The following is an 18680-nucleotide window of genomic DNA, read 5'->3' as shown; positions in this document are numbered from 1 at the left end:
TATTTTGAAAATCCCATGGCATCTCTGCATCACAAATGCCTGGAAGAGTTTAGTCATAATTTAGTTATTAGTTTTGCAAATACATGGTCACAAAGTCAAGTTTTGCATTGCCATCACTGGCACCACATTGCTAATGTGGTGAAAAATATGGTCTCAATTTTATAGCAAAAGATCACACAAAAAACACAAACTACAGAAAGGCAGATGTCAAATTTACTGATACAGAAACAAGTACAGTGTGCTTCAGTCAGAACACATAAAAACATTTACAAAAGCCAGAGAGTATACACATCAGACGTGTAACAAAACATTGTGACACAAAAACATCACAATTTGTATTCTGGTGATGAGAGATGAGTCACTTTGGAATTTGACACAACAAAATTAATCCACTTTCCACATAAACGTGACATGTAAAGACATGGATTAATGATGATTTTCACTTATACAGGACGTCATTGCAAATTCAATTGTTATTCAAAATACTCTGACTGTGGAGATCACAAACAAACATTTACGAGCCTTTAATTGATAAAAACTCCTCCTTGGCTGTCAAACCAGTCAGCTGGATTATTAGAAAAACATTTTAAGTATCTTACAACAGTGAAACTTTTCTGCACATGTAAAATGACAGCACAGTGGTAATAATTTGGGGCTGAAACATTTGAATTTAAATGTTACAAAGAGGTCACAGTTTTGCTCAAGTGGCATCAAATCAATTCAGCTTGTGTTGATAAATATTAGATCTACAGATGCAGGTTACAATGGGGAAATGAGTGGTTACATTTTTAGTGACTGACATTTACTGACATTTAGTCAACACATACCACAGACTGAAATCAACAATTACCACAGATGACAGAAATGTCAGCTTAAAAGGCATGCACAGCAAAGGCAAATAAAAAAAAAAAAAAACTAAAAAAAGGCTTGTGTAATATTTTTCATGCACTAACAGAGAGAGCTCCCCTGGCTTTGATAACTGCAGATCTGAAATTGGTGACAGTGCAAGTTTGTAATCTATAACCGATTTAAGGTCAATGTGGTGAGCAGCTTTAGAAGCAAATGGCAACTGAAAACAAGGCATTAAATTAGTGCACGCAAACACAGTTAACACCAGAAAAAAAAAATCATCCATAATATCAGGGTGTTAACATACATTAAAGAACATGCTTTTTAAGAGATGATAAGAACAAAGATGAAATAACAGAACATAAAGATATTAAACCCCTATTTATGAGCACTTATGATGATTAGCTGCAAACTGGTTCAGTTTATTCCTGCTTTTAGGTGTGTGATACCATATAACTGTGTTTTTCTATTTAAAGATAGTTACAGAAGAGGTGAAAGTTACATCCCGTTCAGTCACTTCATTCAATTTCCATCCTTTCCGAGTTAGAAACCTTTTCTTAAATGTCCTCCAACGAGTAGGCTGTTTGCAGGTAAGCTGTCGTGGCAGTCTTTCTTTTAGGCGACTCTGTAAGCAGTCATGCGGGTGTAGTTTTTGCGGTGACTCCTGGCCGCCCACAGGAACAAGGCAGCTGCCATCATCTGCAGAGGGAAGGAGATGAGGGCGAGGTAGAGGGACCAACCCAGCGAGCCCTCCACCCCCTCTGGTGGTGGGGAATACTGGTGGAGCAAGTCCACTCCGGCCAGGAAGCAGCAGACGGTGCCCAGAGAGCATAGACCTGGTGAGTACAGGAGAGACATGAAGATCTTCACTGAAAATAATTAATTATTTAGTATTTACCACAATCAATAAAGATCCCTGCTGACGTCAGGAGATATAATTACACTTTTAAGAAATCTAACATTAGCAATGCCCATGTATTAAATGAATGAAACAATCATTTGGATCAGGGGTTTTCACGTCTGAGACTGTGGGCCTCCCCTCAGGCATACCTTGGAAAAATGCATACTCCTTATTTCAATTGCTTAGTTTCCCTCAATTCCTCAATAGGATCAATTTGATCCCAACGACACTTAACAATTGGGTCAATATAGCTTAATATTGTTGTTTGATGACTTCAGATTACACCAAATACATAGAAAAGGTCGGTCCTAAGGCATTTAGTGGTTTCTAAATGAGCAAAAGTGTGAAAAACAGCTAAATCCAACCAAAACTTCTGTACAGAGGTAACTCTTTCACCCAGTCACACACAATTAGGTGATCTACTCTTAATAACTAATGTAATAACTAGTGTACTACTTTTTCACTTCCATTCACTGAGCCTCCACTAAAACTGTTTGGAGCCTCTCTGGGGAGGCCTCCTCTCACTGCTTTAGACAATAACTAATAACTAGAATGATAAAAATACGAGATGAGTCAGGATGTGTATGAGCTCACTGAGAGACAATGATTTAGGGCAAGTGATGTTAGTACCAACAAATCACATGCAAAGAGTAAGACTTGTGTTTCCGCTACAAAGCAACACAAAAACTTCATGAAACCAGAGAAGAATAACATTGTCTGCATTACCTCACTGAATCCCCATTCTTTTTCAGCATCAAATCAGACATCCATAACAGCGATGCTGTACTGCACATCATCATATGAATGTAAAACAGTATGGATGTGAAAGCACATATTTGTACATCTGCAAGAATGTAGGATAACATGGAAGTGAAACCAGTGCTCTGTTTATTCTATGAGAAAGTGCACTGAAATTCTGTCCCCCAAAATAATAAATTATCATGATAAATAATCGGAATCTTAACACTGCTGAAAATAATCAGACTTAATCATGCAGCTCTAGTGGTTTATGGCATGTGAACAAACACCCACAGCAGTTATTTCCTCTGTATGTTCACACACCTATATCATCATGATCAGTGAGTCAGGTTCCAACGCAGATCATCCCTCCAGAAAAATCAAACCATGTAACACATTTGCTCTTCTGATCACCACATCTTTGTGTTACTGGCATCAAGTGACATTCGTCAATTTGCTTTAATTGCCAAGACGGTGGTATGCATTAAACTTAAAACCAAATGTCCCTTCAGAAGCCTATGGGTAATATCGCAGATACAATTTTTACGTTTATTTCTGTGTGCATGCATTCTTACCTGCAAGTAGGTGAAGCACGCCCACACCCAAGGTGGGGGTGAAGCTGCGGCACAGGCAAGCGCAGACGCCAACAAGGCCGCTGAGGAACACTAAAGCCAGAGACACCAAAGGCAGGAGAAACTGGCACCTCCACAAGTCTGGACATAAAAGACAAAACATTAAGTAAAAACGCTCTTATAATCTAATGTTCAAAGAAGGATGATGCATCACCGGACAGTAAAGGAGCAAGAAAATCACAATCTAAACAACAATTTGAGGCATGTGTTGGAGAGAAAATTTTAGACTGATTTTGACAAATTTGCTAATTTACCAATCAGCTTTAAGAGGGACTGCTGAGTATGTTAGTTCATAAAATTCTCTCTCCAGCTGATGTTTACAGCAGAAAAAAAGAAAAAGTCTGTTGTTTAATATTTTTTGACAATTTTTAAGTAGTTTTGCAAACAATTACGTATGTATGGGCAGTTTTACAGACTCACATGTTCTCATCAGATCTTCGTCACCGTTACTGTTTCCTTGGGATTTGTACTTTGGATTAAACTGCTGAGGAAGTGTGAAGCTCACACACTGTGTCTCCATCTTCGGATCTAAAGTCAGAAACAAGAAAGTGAGCACAAACTCAACTGAGCTGTCATGACTAAATGAATATATAGGATGTGATGGAAGGTTGGAAAGCATGACGATACACAGTTCACCATGAGACAGAAGAAATGTGTCTACCATCAGAGATTTTCCTTTATCGTTTATACTGATACAGCCTTTCCTTTTATTGTCAGTGGAGTCAGCAGAAGTGATTTTTGACAATATTGGACTCACAGGTATGGATACACTGATTTAACTAAGTCTATCCCAATACCAGTTGCAATATCTCAGCTACCAAAAACCAATCTAGTACCAGAACACATACTGAAAATTAAGATTATCTAACATAATCCTTATTCACAATTTTTGGTGTGGCAGTCAAAAAAAAAAAAAAAAGTATTTAATGCAAATCAGTCACATCTGGCCCATTGAATCAGAATATTCTGTATCTGCTTGATTTGGTGTTATATCAATCTTTATTGTTTTCACATTTTTTGAAATGGAAAATTCAAGATGTCGTCTCAATAATTTTATTCACTTTCCTGTAATGAAGTCATACATATTTATTTCAAAGTTTGTGATCTTAACTACAATTTAAAATAAAGCAGTGCAAAAATATGAGATCTACCTAATGGTGTAGGATTGAATATATGCAATTAATTCAGCAATTAAATGAAGTAAATGAATGAAGAGAGACTGTGCTGTAGAGATGTAATATTTTGCACATTAAGTCATACCTGGCTCTTTGAACCAGTGAGACTCGCTGGGCACCAGGATGCACCTCCACCATAGTCCCAGGGTGCCGTTGAGGCGGAACATGCTGTTGCTGTAGATCCTCTCATCAAAGTCTCCATTGATGAACTGATCTCTGAGGTCAGCGTGAGGCTCTGAGGCGTTGCCCCCCTCACGTTTAGCTGGTGGACTGCTGTACTGGTACCAGTGCTGGGTTCCCACGGCCACAGAGAGGTACACTGTGGCCAGCAGGCTCAGCACAGAGCCAATGACCAGAGCTGTGGCATAGCGGTTGTCTACCATGGTCTGGATGAAGACAGCTAGTTTTCAGCCTATGTTTAGAAAGAGAAACCGCTCTCTGATTAAAAATACAGCTGAAGTTTGGCTTCACTGAGAGATGGCGACTGCAGCCTTTTTTTGTTGTTGCTGTTTGGTTATAAATGATATTTCCTCTTGGTGTTTAGGCACCACGGCATGTCTGTGTACTACTGTCAGGCAGTATGTCTGTGTCAGAGTACCACAACATTGTACTCTATTCAATCATGTTGATACTGTGCTGCATTTTAAGCCCAGTGTCCCAAACACAGAGGTGTTCACGACCTGCCAAAGAATCAGAGAAACACACAGATTAATGTTTAGCTCAATTCAAGTGTTAGGTGCTATATTACATTCTGTTTACCTGCTGTTTAACTCGACACATTACAACTTTAACGTGTTTTAGCTATATACAGCTAACAGTTTCATACAGCTAGGCTAATAATAACAAAGGCAGCTTCCTCAACTGTAAGCATTCTACTAGCTAGCTAACGCTAATCATATACAGCTATAGCTGGCTGTATACCTATCGACAGGTTTAACTGACAACTATCGGTAAATATTTTAGTCAGATTTGTTGTTTTTATTACCTCTTCGCTGGATAATAATTCCAGTTATTAGCCTTATTTCTTCTGCTTGTTACATTTCAGGCAGGCCCCCGCCCTCTTCTTCTACGATACCGAGTTTTCTTCTTCGTCTGCTCACGTTTTTACCGGCAGTTGGCAACCGGAGTGTTATAAGTGAACTATCGCCACCTTCTGCTTCAGAGTGTGTACTACACACCAGCCCGCACCCATTCATCCTGTTTACAGTGGAGGACGAAGTAACGTTCAAATCCTTTATTTCAGTATAAGTACAAATACAACACTGTAAAAATACTCTTTTCACAAATAAAAGTCCTGCTTTGAAAATGTTACTTGAGTAAAAAGTAGACCTATGTATGTATATCAGGAAAAAAAAAATCATATCAGTAGACTATTAACATAAAAGCAGGATTTTACTGTCGTTACTGGTTGAGATCACATTTTGAATTATTATTATACGACTGCAATTAATGATTATTTTCATTATGGATTAATCTGTTATTTTTTCCATGAATCAGTTGAATGGTCTGTGAAAATTCTGAAAATAGTTTTGCAAGGTTTATTTTGTCTAACCAATAGTCTAGAACTAAAAACAATATTTTAAAATGAATTTGTAAAATAACTAATAACTTAAAAAAGTCAATAAAATGTAGTGGACTAAAAAGTAAAATATTTCAATAACCTCTCGCTGAAGAGTTGTTAAGTAAAGTCTTTGAAGCGAAAGTGAATAATGGTTAATAATTTACTATGTTCAATCACTACTAACCAACCAAGAGTTTGACTTAAAACTCCAAAGGTGATTGAAAATAGCTGCCTTGAAATTTAGTTGTTTTTTTTCAATTTCCTTTTTATTTATTTATTTATTTATTTATTTAGTTAGTTAGTTAGTTAGTTAGTTAGTTATTTTTTTCAGTGTACAGCTACAGACCAAAAAAGAAAAGTGAACTTTTTTTTGATGACGAGATCACAGCGATGGTACAAACTGAAAAATGAAGACGTGAATATACATCAGTGTGATAAGAGCTACCTAAAATTATTGAAACCATCTTCGGGGAAATTTTATTTGACTTGATTTTGATGTTTTGGTTGGCTCATCTCACTCATGCTAACATTGGAGAAGCAGCTGGATTTATGACCTGTACTGCAGTCAGCCACCAGGGGACATATGACGTGCTTTGTCTTCAATTTCAGGCAGCCCTGATGTTGTCCATTTTATTTTCAGTTCACATCAACAGCTCAATAACTAGCTAAAAGTGCAGGCCTAAGTCAAGTGCAGATGTGTATTTGAAACAGTATCTATAAAAATTTAAGGTACATGTAAACACGGCCTGAGGAGGTGACATGTCTGAGGTCGGAGTAGCAGCCTCCACCGAGGTGCTGGTTGTGTTTCTGGATTTTTTTTTGTTTTTGTTTTTTAGTGTGTGTTTTCAGTGTTAAAAAATAGCAGCAGTGAAGAGGCAACCCGTCTGATGTCGATAGCAGTACTGAAAATTATGATGTGACAGTGAAGTTGACCTTTGACCTTTTGGGTAAAAAGTAAAAAACTCACCTGGCGGGGTCTGGCCTGGCCTGGTGGGGACCTGCATTCTATTTTGTGACCTCTTCTAGTTTAGGATGATATCGGCCAGTACCGATGACGTGTCAGTTACATCACAGAGACACTAAGGAGAACATTTCTACCATCAAACGGTTTATGTTTTTGTAGATCATTTATCTCGGGTGTTCATGGGGCAGTGAAGCAGAGAGTAGCTCTGCAAAGAGGTTCTCCAATTTTTCTCAGCCAAGAACGTCTTAACAATGTCCAAGTTTTTGTCAGCCAATCTATGTCTACATTACCAAATGTGAAATTAACTTTGCTGTCAAAATTACATGTAACCCTCCCTGTCTCAGTGGTCCACTCATCTCTTAGTTGCCACACGTGTTGCTTTTCTCCCAGTGATTGTTCAAACGTTTCCAGCGGTACAGCTCTCATCATTACATTCCTCACTGCAACAAATTCCTCTCCTAGATATTAAAGTTTATGAAGTCACATCAAGAACAATCAATGAAGTGTTTTTCTTCCATTAAAGGTGCTCAAAGAGAACATGTGAAGGGTTATCATTACACACACCACTAATATATTTAAGAAAAACCTTGTCAAAAAGGCTATTTTATAATATTTACTGCGATAAATGTTTCTCTTCATCCATTTCATTTCTCAAACTGCTACCAACAGACGATTTAGGGAGACATTAACACATTTTCTATATTCTCCATCTTTACTATAACAAATGAAATTCAACTTTATCAAGACAAATATTTTCATTTATCTTATGGTGATATACACAACATCCCCTCACACAATCAGAAAGTGGATAATTAGACTGATTATTATCAAATCATACTTTTTATTTTTTGTTTTAAAAGGCATATGCTTTCAAAGCATTAAATCAGACAGGTTCAGAGTGTATGCTAAATACATTTGAGATCAATATAAGCTACATATCAGCACCCCCACAATGCATCTGCAGTTGTATAATAGTACACAATTTCCCTGATGTGTTTTTCACATTAAAAATAAAACATTCTCTGAAATACAGGCCGCTGTGATGTTTTGGCAGTGTTTCAATTGTCAATAATCCCTTTGTGGAGAGACAAAAAGGCTTTTAATGAAAATGTCACCCAGCATCAGTGAGGTAGAGACGCCCACATGTTGATGTGATGATGGTTAAATACAGCATTTGGCTAAAAATCATCACTTTTCAAAAGACACATTCAATCACTGATGTGATGTCCCAGATTGACCCTCTTTCACATGTTACAGCTTTTAAAAATCAAAGATAGTGCAAATTGATTTTGTGCAGCAGCGAGTTCCCTGATTATCACGACAGATCGTCTTTAACAAAGAGTCTCCTGTGTGGTTTGTGGTCAGACTGGACTGTTGCATTCAGGATCGGGGTGTCAGTGAACTCCACGCTGCACGGCCCTGAGCTGCAGGGGGCCTCCTCCAGCTCCAGGACGGTCACGTTGTTTGGTGCTGCTGTACTGAGGATGTTGGCGGGGACGAAAAGTGTCACCTGAGGGCCTCGGGCCGGCCAGTAGCGTCCCATGTTGAAGCCATTAATCCAAACCTGCCCCTGAAAAAAACATAGTAAAAGCACTGATTACTTTAGTTTAATGGATTTGCATTGGATTTTAGTATTAACACATCCTTAATGAAATTTTAAAAAAAACACAGCACTCATCTCTTAGTTTAAAACCTAAGACCTAACTTAAAAAAACTCAAACAGCATTTTTTATTAGCACTTTCTCCACATTTATAGTAAGGCTGCAGCTAAAGATTATTTTAGTCTTGTTTGTTAAATTAAATTAACATTAAAATCAGTAATATATGTAACCATGAACAGCCAGGGTTTTTTCTCCTAATGCTGCATTCGATTAAAAAAAAAAAAAAAAAAGGTAAAATACGACATGCCTTCTTCCATTTTGGCAGTTTGATGTAGGTGTCCTGGGGGAGGTCTGGGATGCCGTCAGGAATGATGAAGCTTCCTTGGTAGAAGGTTGGAAGGGAGAGCGCAGCGGGCTGAGGAGCATCTGTTGATGTGGTTTCATTCAGAATTCCCTGACGCACCGCCTCATCGATACTCAGACTGAACATGGTCCAGCCGGTGAGCGTGTCTTTACCCAGAGTCATGTTGGTCACCAGACCCTGTGCAGCAAAGACACCAGAGCAAGTTAACGACGTAACCAATCACTTCACACGAGTTGCAATTCACACGGACGTCTCAGCTTGTTGGCAAGAAGTTTTACTTCACAAAAAACATAAAATCTACTCTAAAAAACCTTGAAGTCGTTGATGTCTTTTCCGTAGTTGATGCGGCCCATATTCTCCACCAGTATGTCCAGCTGACTGCCAGCTTTCCCAGTCACATTGATGGTTAAGGCCTTGTTCCTTTCAAGAATCCCCACAGCCACCTTAAGAAGAAATCAGTTATAGATAGATAGATAGACAGACAGACAGACAGACAGACAGACAGACAGACAGACAGACAGACAGATAGATAGATAGAAATCAAACAAGAATATCAATAAAGTTCAATTATACAACAAACCCAATAGGCAAATACTCAAGCAACAGTACACACTTGTTTATTCTTACCCCTCTTTATCAACTATTCATCTATTCAGCTTTCCCAATTCTATATACAACATAAATATAAACACTTATCCCAAATTTAAATAGAACCCAATATAATTCATAACAAACATCCTAATTCCAAGTTGGTATACGTACAATTTAGTTTGAATGCATTTTTAACTGGTATGAAAATACCATACTTATCATTTAAAAGCTATTCAAGTCTGTATCGATTGACTCTGCATTTTATTCATATTATCTATTTATTTATGATTTCATTTTGCGTTGTATTAGAGATGGGCGGATTATACCAAAGCTCACTTCTGTGAAGCTTTCTGTTTTAATAAATTGTGCTGGAGCTTGTGTCGAATAGCGAGGGTCGTGTGACGTAAAAAATCGTGTGTAAAAAAACAACGTTGAGTTTGAACAGCACCAGAGACATATGTAAAGTTGATGGACAGCTGTATGTCTGACTGATCAGTGATAACAAAAGCTGAGCCCAACAAGGCATCTGCCTTTAATACCTGACAAGAACCAATCAGACTCACCCCGTCCACTGACACATACGCCCTGTCATGGACGCCGTTCAATGGAGATGACAGTGGAGTCGGTGTGCTGCAGTCAACAGGCAGAGACGTCCTGTAGAGCACGTAACCAAAGGCCTGCAGGACAAACAGGACAGAGATTTACATTTACGAGTAAAATTTAAATCACATGACAGACTGTTGCTGGTGGTTTTACTGCATAAACAGAAAAACGTTAAATGATACCTGGTTCAGTTCAATGAAAGTCTGAGGATACATGCTTTTCACAGGGCCGGAGAAAGACAGTTTTTCTAAAGCATCTGATATCGTCTGGAGCTGTGGTGACAGAAGGCTGCTTTTACCATTTATTCTTCATGGTTTAAATCACAAAACAGTGTTTCAATGGTCACTTCTATAAAGTAAAAGTTTTAATAACTTAAAATACAGATAACCGTACCTTTTTCATCCCAACAGTCCCATATGCGTACTTGGGAGTTGTTGGTGGAGTTGGTCCCTCTGGTATCTTATTGTACTGTTGTGAAAAAATGCATTAGTTCTTCCAGGTGACAAATACTGTAAACAAAATACAGCTGAAGTGATATTCAAAAGCAAAACTACAGGGCTGCACTAGTGGTCTTACCATTTTGATCACATCTCGAATAGCAAAGTACTTCTTTGTGAGGTCCCCTGCTTCTGTGAGAGGGGCATCGTAGTCGTAGCTGGTGGGCTGAGAGCCGTATGGGGAATTGGCACCTGAGGTATAAAGAGGCGATCAGGGGTGTGGTGGCAACAACAACAACAAAAAACAAAACAAAACATGTGGCTGATGATCACGTTATCTCATCAAACCACTCTGTCAGGTACGCTCACCATTCCAGTATCCAAAGTTTGTTCCTCCTATGAACATGTACCTGTGCAGTGAGACATGAAACTGAAATGTTGATGACAAAGACAAAGTAAAAATAGATTATAACTTAACACCGCAAAGTTATCGTCTCTCTTCAAGACAATGGGCCCTATTTAAACAATTGACAGCGCATGATCTAAAGTGCACTCTGCAAGTGCATTCAGCACGTGTCCAACTCCACTTTTACTTGTTAAATGGCACATGATCCGGATGCAAAGTAAGAGCTGTATTTATTGTCTTAAATAATCATGGGTGCACATCAAAAGCCAGGTGCTCCTGCCTTCGGTTCACTGAGCAAACAGGGATTCTGATTAATGGCAGATGGGTTGCAGGTGGGTGAAATAGAGCGAAGCATCTCCCCGTTGATGCTGTGCATGAGTCACATCTGATTATTTAAATCTACCAACAAGCTGGCAGATCTGTCAGGATCTAATGTTAACGTTGTGTGTATACATTTCAGGCATTATGTGCTTCCAGTGAATGCCAGAGCCTTATGGACACTTCATATGCCTTTTTCCCATCTGCGCCAGCGTGTCTAATCCTCTCACATAATCTATAAACTCACAGGTTGACGTTTGCTCCTACGGCCAGGATCTCATTGAGGGACTTGGCCACAGCGGCAGATGACACGACGGAGTGAGGTGACCCCCAGTGGTCCAGCCAGCCAGTGTAAAACTCAGAGTTCACCTGTTAACACGGGGAACAGAAGACCCTATGAGCGTCTGAGAGAAAATGGAGCTTTTAAAAACACACAGAGAACAAACTGTATAGAGGGAAATACTTGCCAAAGGTCCGTGAGGTTCAGCGTGTCTCTGTGCATCGAAGGCAGCGGTTACATTTCCACCTGACAGGATCAAAACAAAGATAAGCTCATATGTGTTTGTGCAACTTCCTCACAATTTCTGACTAATCTAAAATGTGACATCAAGTTAATCTAGAGAAAAACAAGAAGCAGACCACAAAAAAAAAAACAATGCATCATATCTCAAGTACTTTCAAAATTTAACCTTAACTTAAGATCTCAACATGTAACTGAACCTGCCAAACACTGACTAATAACTTAACACCTACCAGGCCCAAAGTCCACAGTGGCGTACAGATTTTGTATTGAGCCACACTTGAGGTAGCCGACTCCGGCTCCATCTGTGGTGAAGAGCACCACCTCGTCACCCAGGTGAGACCGGAACAGCTTGGCAAGATAACGCAAGTAGTTGTAGTCACAGGCGAAATAACTGCCGTATTCATTCTCCACCTGTCAAACAGACACAGTAGGAGGGAAGTGTTATTTCCTCATTGAGTCCTGTAGTGATACACAAAGCATGCAAACCTGCAGAAATCCGAACTTACCTGTACAGTGATGATAGGACCTCCATTCTGGTAGAGATAGGGCTTCATCATCGGCAGCAGCTTCCCCATCCACTTGTCTACTGCTGCAATGTAATCTGAAACACACAGATACACAAACGATAGTGTTATATGTGCTGCAACTTTCATCCCCGATCCTGCTTTTCTTTGATTCTCACCTGGATCTGAAGACCGCAGCACAATGTCTTTCTTGTTGAGAAGCCAGGCAGGCAGCCCGCCCTGAGTGGCAGAATAACGCAAACAATGGCAGCACATGAAGTTCAATTGAATTTAAAGTGATATCAAAATATTAACCTTGGGATTGTCAGAATAATTCACAAATGAAGACGGGAGCTTGGCAGATCGGTCTGTTTTCCGAGCTTGCAAAATCTATGATTTGACTTTCAAACAGCCCAGTTTAAAGTTTAGTTTAGAATTCAGAACTTTAAAAGTCCAGTTAGCATTAAAGACAAACTGTTATTAGTGTGTAGGGCTGCACAATTAATTGCAACATTATCAAAATCACAATAAGGCCAAGTGCAATATCTAAATCGCAGAAGCTGTAATTTTTTGATAAATGAAAAATGTGTGACAAAATAGAATTATGATTAAGTACTGTAGCGCTGCAGAGACGCCCTGTCCTACAAATCTTGATGTCCGGATGTAAGGAAACCTGTTTGTTGGGTACAGACCCCAATAAATCTCACATTGTCATCAGTTTAATAGTTGTTTTTTCAGTGAAAATGAAAATTGTAATGCAAAAAAGAGAGAAAAAACTAATTGAAAAGAAAAAAGATAAAAATCATTATGTTTTTAGAGTATTGCAATTTTATGTGAATATATGTGTACGCATGCCAATGTATGTAGGTTATATGTGTGTACATATGCATGTATGCATGTACATGATAATATGATGATCATGATATGTCAATTATTCTGTGTTGAATTATTTATGAATTATTGCATGCTTAACTGTTTTTAATGTGCATTTACTGTCAGCTGCACTCACCATGTCCCACTCTGCACATATGTAGGGTCCAGGCCGAAGGATGACCAGTAAACCGATGTCTTGGGCCAGTTTAAGGAAATACTCCAGATCCCTGTCTCCAGTAAAGCTGTACTGACCAGGAGTCTCCTCGTGGAAGTTCCAGGGGATGTACCTTCAGCACGTAGGAAGTATCACTATTATCCAAACACAACACTCAAGGTATGTTTATATAGGTAGTACTGTATGTTGTGCCTGGTAATACAAAGTAATACACTCCGTTTCAATGCTGCTTTCCTGGATACATTTATTAAAAAATAAGACAATTAAAACATATCAAACAGTAATAACAGTTCTTACAAAGAGTCGATCACGAGTCCAGATTTCAGTTATTTTAATTGTGTCAATGCCAGCAGATTAAGGATCGTTGTCAGTCTTTATGTGATCCAATGGGCTGACATTGGACGTGTATCTCTGGTGATTAGGGCTGCAACTAATGATTATTCTGCCGCTTATTTACTAGATTAACCAATCACTCATTTGATCTGAAAAATGTCAGAAAATAGTGAAAAATGTGCCTTGTATTTTCTCAAAGTCCAAAAAGATGTCTTTAAATGTCTTGTTTTATCAATCCAAAACCCAAAGATATTCTGTTTAATTTGAAATAAAACAGATAAAAGAAGATCTTTATATTCGAAAAGCTGAAAAAAAGCATTTTCTGCCATTTTTTTTTGTTAACAATTGCTTTAACTACTTATAGTTGGCAATTACTTTTCTGTCAATTGAATAGTCAACTAATTGTTGCAGCTCTACTGTTAATTACTCACTGAATCTAGTCTATAAGTTACCAATCATCAACTGGATAAACAAGACAATGAAACCGAAAGTCTCGTTTCCTTTGTGCTACTTTTGGGGAAGTGGATAGTAGAGATGAACTTTGTAAACTCTGTTTTTAAAAAAAGTGCTATAAAAAAATAAAAGTTATTGTTATTATTATTAAAATGCCAGAAAATGGTAAAAAAAAAAAAAAAAGAAAGAAAAAAAAAGAAAAGAAAACAACCATCCATCACAACATTCTTCAGCTGTCTTGTTTTGTCCGACCAACAGTCCAAAATCCAAAGACATACAGTTTAAAATCACAGAAATAAAAACAGAAAATATATCATATTTGAGAAGCTGGGGGCCAAAAAATCACTGCATTTTTTTCTTTGAAAATTATTTCATACTAATGGATTGTCAAAATTGTCGCAGATTAATTTTCTGTTGCTCAACTAACTGTTGCAGCTTTAATTATTATTTTAATTGTGTCAATGCCAGCAGATTAAGGATCGTTGTCAGTCTTTATGTGATCCAATGTGCTGACATTAGACGTGTATCTCTGGTGATTAGGGCTGCAACTAATGATTATTCCGCCGCTTATTTACTGGATTAACCAATTACTCATTTGATCTGAAAAATGTCAGAAAATAGTGAAAAATGTGCCTTGTATTTTCTCAAAGTCCAAAAAGATGTCTTTAAATGTCTTGTTTTATCAGTCCAAAACCCAAAGATATTCTGTTTAATTTGAAATAAAACAGATCTTTATATTCGAAAAGCTGAAAAACAGCATTTTCTGCCATTTTTTTTTGTTAACAATTGCTTTAACTACTTATAGTTGGCAATTACTTTTCTGTCAATTGAATAGTCAACTAATTGTTGCAGCTCTACTGTTAATTACTCACTGAATCTAGTCTATAAGTTACCAATCATCAACTGGATAAACAAGACAATGAAACCGAAAGTCTCGTTTCCTTTGTGCTACTTTTGGGGAAGTGGATAGTAGAGATGCACTTTGTAAACTCTGTTTTTAAAAAAGTGCTATAAAAAAAATAAAAGTTATTGTTATTATTATTAAAATGCCAGAAAATGGTAAAAAAAAAAAAAAAAGAAAGAAAACAACCATCCATCACAACATTCTTCAGCTGTCTTGTTTTGTCCGACCAACAGTCCAAAATCCAAAGACATACAGTTTAAAATCACAGAAATAAAAACAGAAAATATATCATATTTGAGAAGCTGGGGGCCAAAAAATCACTGCATTTTTTTCTTTGAAAATTATTTCATACTAGTAATGGATTGTCAAAATTGTCGCAGATTAATTTTCTGTTGCTCAACTAACTGTTGCAGCTTTAATTATTATTTTAATTGTGTCAATGCCAGCAGATTAAGGATTGTTGTCAGTCTTTATGTGATCCAATGGGCTGACATTAGACGTGTATCTCTGGTGATTAGGGCTGCAACTAATGATTATTCCGCCGCTTATTTACTGGATTAACCAATTACTCATTTGATCTGAAAAATGTCAGAAAATAGTGAAAAATGTGCCTTGTATTTTCTCAAAGTCCAAAAAGATGTCTTTAAATGTCTTGTTTTATCAATCCAAAACCCAAAGATATTCTGTTTAATTTGAAATAAAACAGATCTTTATATTCGAAAAGCTGAAAAACAGCATTTTCTGCCATTTTTTTTTGTTAACAATTGCTTTAACTACTTATAGTTGGCAATTACTTTTCTGTCAATTGAATAGTCAACTAATTGTTGCAGCTCTACTGTTAATTACTCACTGAATCTAGTCTATAAGTTACCAATCATCAACTGGATAAACAAGACAATGAAACCGAAAGTCTCGTTTCCTTTGTGCTACTTTTGGGGAAGTGGATAGTAGAGATGCACTTTGTAAACTCTGTTTTTTAAAAAGTGCTATTAAAAAAAAAATGTCAGAAAATGGTAAAAAAAAAAAAACATCACAACATTCTTCAGCTGTCTTGTCACTGTCAAATCACTGCATTTTTTTCTTTGAAAATTATTTCATACTAGTAATGGATTGTCAAAATTGTCGCAGATTAATTTTCTGTTGCAGCTTTAATTATTATGTAACTGATGACAACAGAAATGTGATCAGATTTCTCTCAGGTAACAAATTCCCTTAACCAAAGTTTAAAACCTTCTTCACTGATTATTTTTTGTACTGATGTTGGTTGAAACATGTTGCAGCCTCTGTTCATACCGGCCAAAAAGTACTTGCACAATTTGCATTAGTGTTTACTGGTTCAGTGTTGTTGGTTTGGTTGCTACAGCCTGATCAATCAAAGATTTTGCCCCCAAAACACATTTACAAGCAAGAGAAACATCTAAAACATTTAAAAGTGTGCAGAGAGAGAGACACGAGATAAACGTACGTCTGGATGGCGTTCAGTCCCGCCATGTACATCTTGAGCAGGCGATCCTTCCAGTAGACTCGGGGAATCCTGCTGTAATGGATGCTCCCTGATATGTAACGAAACGCTTTCCCATCTTTCTGAAAGCAGTCGTTCTTGTAGTCCACGCCGAATGAGCGAGGTGCCCCGAGCTGCGGGTCAAAACATCGTAACAGCTTCATAATTCACAGGTACTGCACTGATCATCATTTATAAACAGCTGAGTGAGTTTATAACATGTCCTGTTGAGCGGTTAAAGTAACATGTTTTTATAGCAGCAGCCTGACGTCTCAGCTGACTGCAGGATGTGTCATTCAGACATGACAAACCTGACTGTCTACTAAAGGTTGTGACTAATGCTTCAGTGTCAAGATACTGTACCTACCAACCGACATGTTTTTAAAGATTTTCATGTGGAAGGCGTTTTAAAAGGTCTGATGAGTATTTCAGATCATATCAGATTCAACTTTATTGTCATTGCACAGTGAAATTATGTTTAACATTTAACCAGAAGCGAAAAATCAGTTAAGTGCATTGACATGCACATACATATTGTGGTAATACTTTATATAGAATAAACAGGAAGGAGTTGGTATGAAAACGCTAAAAAAAATAGACCATGAATGAGATACATAATAATACATCAAATATTGCAATACTGTGATAAAAATGTCTTGATATCGTACCGAACTATGCTGATATCACCTCTGATATTACATGATTATTTCATTTAATTATTTTTATTTTATAAAAGGACTGCTACTTACTGCTGCATTGTTTTTGTTTGTTTTTTGTTTTTTTGCAACTGTACATACACAATTCAAACATTCATTGCAAAAGACAATTCATGACAATGTTTTTGCTCATGTTTAGGTCATGGCTGGCTACTTTCAGTTTATTTTAATAAAAAAGGAAAGCCAAAGCAATTTAAAGATATTATATCTAGCATTTTTGCATTACAATATATACGTATCGTCTAAAAATGATTAGACCTCCATCATATATTTTGTTTAGTTGTGTACTTACATGATACCAAATTTTTCCAACCATGTTCACTCTTAGAGAAATCCCTGATATTTTTGAATGAAACGGTCCATTTCACTCAGTCAAGTAAAACTAAAAAACAAAAAAATGCTGTACACATCAGATTTATTGTTTTGATAAAGGACATTTTCTCAAGTTATCATTTGGTTTGTGTTTAAATATCGCAATAAATTTTGTATTGTGGAATTTCTTTTTTGTGGTTTTATTGTACAGAGCCAGACTGACATACTGTGTATGTTCTGCCCATATAACTGCCCAATAATGGCCTTGGCACAGCTATATCATATACTAAGAACTGGTCTATATGTTGTTTGATTTTTTTTTACAGAACGTAATGTAAATTGTGTTTAATTTTTTGTTTCATAGGGAGTAATTTCTTAATATGTGATCATTTTTCTTGATTCAAGTTGTTATATTTGTGCTTTTTGAAAAAAAAAAAAAAAGTTATGTATAGTTAAGTTTACTGTTTCAATGCCCAAAAATTCAGCATCAGTCTATTTTTGGTTAATCTGCCTATTTTTTTGGTACTGATACATCTCTAGTAAGAACATGCTGTTACAGTAGAGCAGGTATAGATGCATGTGATGGCAGGAGTATGACAGATACATACAGTACAGACAGTAGTATAAATATGAAAAGTCCTACACTATAGATCAGGTACTATACTTACAGCATGGACAGTAATATTTGAGAGCTTCACTGAACTTAAAAACTTAAAACATGAGCCTTATTTAACCCAGACTTCATAAACATCACTCATGTTAACAGTATTATAAATAACATTACATAGTGTATTTTAAGACCCGGTAATCAATCTGACAGCAAGTTTCAATCCTTCGTTGTGAATTTTGGTGGCATCGTTTTGATCAAACCAAACATATGACCTGTTTTAATCAGTTTTTAACTTAGAGAGGGTGAATGGCTGCAGCTTCCTTCAGTATCGAGTGTAAAACCCTTCGTTACTTACAGACTGTCCAACCAGCAGCATCATCATCAGCAGCAGCAGCAGAGACATGATGAGTCCTCGCAGAGACCTGCTGTCCAGTTTACTGTGCACACTTTAATGAACGTCCCTCTACATGTAGTGGTCACTGCAGCAGCCTTCCTACTTCCCTGTGTCACACACAGATCATTTCAATGAGCGAGGCGTCATGAGTTACGGAAGTGAAATCATGTGACGCTTTGTGGTTGTGATGTAAAGACGGTTTTTAATCGGTAGGTGGGGGTGCTGCGCCTTTTATTGATGAAG

At 37.4% G+C, this 18680-nt stretch overlaps 2 protein-coding genes across 4 annotated transcripts; both read right to left on the bottom strand.

Moving 5' to 3' along the window:
* Positions 1 to 191: 191 nt before the first annotated feature.
* On the bottom strand, positions 192 to 5400 carry cldnd1b (claudin domain containing 1b). 2 transcript variants are annotated; one of them, XM_084715262.1, is made up of 5 exons: positions 5281 to 5400; positions 4381 to 4975; positions 3541 to 3648; positions 3064 to 3201; positions 192 to 1685 (listed from the first exon to the last, which is right to left on the bottom strand). In XM_084715262.1, exons 2-5 carry the CDS (start codon positions 4676 to 4678, stop codon positions 1465 to 1467), a joined length of 765 nt encoding a protein of 254 aa, XP_084571388.1. In that variant the 5' UTR covers positions 4679 to 4975; positions 5281 to 5400; the 3' UTR covers positions 192 to 1464. The 2 variants fall into 2 exon arrangements, with proteins under 2 accessions (XP_084571388.1, XP_084571389.1); XM_084715263.1 differs by having other exon boundaries at positions 4381 to 4707; positions 5281 to 5382.
* A 2241-nt stretch (positions 5401 to 7641) lies between these two features.
* On the bottom strand, positions 7642 to 18530 carry glb1 (galactosidase, beta 1). Of its 2 annotated transcripts, XM_084715260.1 has the most exons (16): positions 18399 to 18530; positions 16370 to 16539; positions 13176 to 13326; positions 12346 to 12406; positions 12170 to 12264; positions 11894 to 12074; positions 11608 to 11666; positions 11388 to 11509; positions 10786 to 10826; positions 10556 to 10668; positions 10373 to 10447; positions 10162 to 10251; positions 9940 to 10053; positions 9097 to 9228; positions 8729 to 8962; positions 7642 to 8390 (listed from the first exon to the last, which is right to left on the bottom strand). In XM_084715260.1, the coding sequence occupies exons 1-16, from the start codon at positions 18444 to 18446 to the stop codon at positions 8136 to 8138; spliced, it is 1941 nt and encodes a 646-aa protein (XP_084571386.1). In that variant the 5' UTR covers positions 18447 to 18530; the 3' UTR covers positions 7642 to 8135. The 2 variants fall into 2 exon arrangements, with proteins under 2 accessions (XP_084571386.1, XP_084571387.1); XM_084715261.1 differs by lacking the exon at positions 18399 to 18530 and having other exon boundaries at positions 13176 to 13348; positions 16370 to 16501.
* Positions 18531 to 18680: the final 150 nt, after the last annotated feature.

This window comes from Lutjanus erythropterus, chromosome 3, assembly GCF_056507025.1.
Source record: "Lutjanus erythropterus isolate fLutEry1 chromosome 3, fLutEry1.hap2, whole genome shotgun sequence".
Lineage (NCBI taxonomy): Eukaryota > Metazoa > Chordata > Actinopteri > Lutjaniformes > Lutjanidae > Lutjanus > Lutjanus erythropterus.
The sequence above is the reverse complement of the archived record's forward strand: the minus strand, read 5'-3'. Positions and strand labels throughout refer to the sequence as shown.